A 2,638-nucleotide genomic window follows, 5' to 3' on the forward strand; every position below is an offset into this window, starting at 1 on the left:
CAGATAAATTATCTAACTCTTAGACTGTTTATTTAAAATTTTTAAAAAAATTCTTATCTCTTTCAGTGTATTAACTTGGGTTCAAATCTTGCAGGCCGAAAGGACTCTAGATAAGTACTATAAATAAACAACCTGCTTCACACCTAATTATTTGCCCTAGTCTTCAGATTGGGATCTGACTCTTCCTCACACACTCTTTCTCTCATTCTCTGCCTCCCCTGTTCTTGGGTATTCCCCTCTCTCAATTATCAGGTACATGGGCCAAGATCTTCTATTTTTCATCCCTATGAAGAATTCCGTATGCATCATATTTTACCTTTCCTCCATAGTTTATTGTTGTATCATATTGAAAATCAAATGCTGATTGCTCCATCAAATAGCTTCCAGTGTTCCCTCACAATTTGCCTTCTTGAACCAGTTTAAGTTTGCTCACCAAAGTAATCCTGCCTTATATATTGCTTTAAGTGAAGTCCACATGTCCCTACTCCTAGAATTTTTCTCAGAACCTGGTCAGGTAATGAACAGACTGCTCTTTCTGGCCTAAACCAGCATTCTAGATTGCTTTGTCCCAACCCAACATAAATGAGGTTGTGTCATCAGGAAGCAGTCATAGACAAGGTTGCACATTTCTTCTTATCATTTATTTATTATTAAAATAAGGCTAGGATCCTAGCTTTCAAACCAGGTAAAAGTGGCTGATGTGCCTGTTTAAATACCAAAGCAGAGTGTGGCCACCATATTCTCCCTGCATCCTTCAGTTCTTATCTGTTACAGAATGTTTGTGGATGCCATTTCTGCCCAACTAACTTAAATATTTCATTCTTGGGGATCTGTTTCCCTCTCCTAGCTGTTCTTCTGTGTATGATCCAATTATTTTAGTCATATGGGCCTTTCATCTCCCCTTTGGGCCTCTTGACTGGTTCCCTCTCTCCTGTATTTTATTCTTCCATCCATTCTTCACATTACTCAGGGTAATATTCACTCTGGGCTCTCCCAGACACCTTGTCTCCGGTTATGCTCTCCTACCTATCTATAATAAACTTTCTTCTCCACAATACTTGGTACCAGTCATGCTACTTTCATGTTAATTTAATTTTTTTTTTTTTTTAGCTTTCAACATTCTACACATCCCACCGAGTTTCATATAGCTTAGGCCTCAGCTGAACTGGAAGATATGATGATGAAAGTTCTAGGTTAAGTAAATGAGCCAGGTGAAAATACAAATACAAAATAAATCTGTGCCAGGTATACACAGATTGCAGGTAAAACAGAAGATTTGAGACCTGTGATGGTATGTGGGTTCCTAAGGGTTGTATCCCCTTGCCTATGGTTACTAAGATCCCAACATTGCCCTAGTCATAATACCAGTGAGGCTTTGCCTTGAATCTAATGAGGGAAAATTTCCCCAATACTCTAGGCCTTCCTTAGTGTTTGATCCTAGCGTCGTCATCATAGTCATTTCTGTTTTCAAAAGTATTTTTAAAAAATAATTTCTGTTAGAAATAATTTCTGTATTTACTTTAAAGTGTGCCAAAACAGGACTTTGTTATCACAGATTTCACAGAACATAAATACAGAAAGCATTATGTGAAATCAGTAGATGGGCCATATAAAGGAACACTGAATTCTATCTGCACCTGTTTCTGCACTGCCTCATGTGTGCACTGTGCCTCCTGCTGGCTCTGGACATTGCTGCAGGGAGGATTTTGTCAGGGTTCACACTGAAATCCTCTCACTGTGCCTTCAGTACAGTAATAAATGGCGGTGTCTTCAAATCTTAAGCTGTTCATTTGCAGGTACAGCATGCTTTTGGAGTCATCTCTGGAGATGGTGAATCTGCCTTTCACAGACTCTGCATAGTGTGTTGCATAATTATCAGTTTTATGTTTAATTAAACCAACCCATTCTGGGCCCTTCCCTGGTGCCTGGCGGAACCAGTACATCCAGTAGTCACTGAATGTGAATCCAGAGGCTGCACAGGAGAGCTTTAGGGACCCTCCAGGCTGTACCAAGCCTCCCCCAGTCTCTACCAGCTTCACATCACACTGGACACCTGCAAACACAGAGAATCTTGTCAGAAAACTACAATATGTCCATTGTCACTCTCACTTATATTTGCCCAAATACTAAGGCAGCTCTCTTTATCTATACATTACCTTTTAAAAGAGCACAAAGGAAAATCCAGCTCAGTTTCAAATCCATCCTAGATGTTGTTTGTTCTGGGCTGACCACAAAATGGGAAGTTTTGTGAGTGTAGTCCTGTGTGTCTCTCTCAGAACTGTAGGGTCATGGCTATTTTTCATGAGCAGAAGAGGAAATTATTTGCATATCTTCATGTTATATGAGGAACTGAGTGATGTTCAACTTAGAGGAGACATTTTTTGGTACAGATGTCTGAAATAAATTATGAACTGAACTAGCATTAATAGAATCAAATTATCACTTTATAGTCTTATGGATACAGTTCAGTTGGTAGAGGATGTTTTCATGCCTGAAACTCCTGTGTTCATTTCCATCCGTGCATGATAGACAAGGTCATGAGAATCATAGGTTTGGGTTGAATCATTGGGTCAGAAGAATCATAGGTTGTCTATATGAAATGGTGTATCAAGAAAAATAAAAAAAAGGAAACAAAATT

The 2,638-nt window shown here is 39.0% G+C and overlaps 1 gene segment (V, D, J or C); it reads right to left on the reverse strand.

The window, feature by feature from the left end:
* Window positions 1-1,709: 1,709 nt before the first annotated feature.
* LOC121438421 lies at window positions 1,710-2,241 on the reverse strand. The segment is given in 2 exon segments: window positions 1,710-2,053; window positions 2,157-2,241. Coding segments are annotated over 2 exon segments (390 nt in total).
* Window positions 2,242-2,638: the final 397 nt, after the last annotated feature.

The sequence above is a fragment of the Microtus oregoni genome, unplaced genomic scaffold (assembly GCF_018167655.1).
Source record: "Microtus oregoni isolate MIOR12 unplaced genomic scaffold, Mior012 000056F_ref0000123, whole genome shotgun sequence".
Taxonomy (NCBI): Eukaryota; Metazoa; Chordata; class Mammalia; order Rodentia; family Cricetidae; genus Microtus; species Microtus oregoni.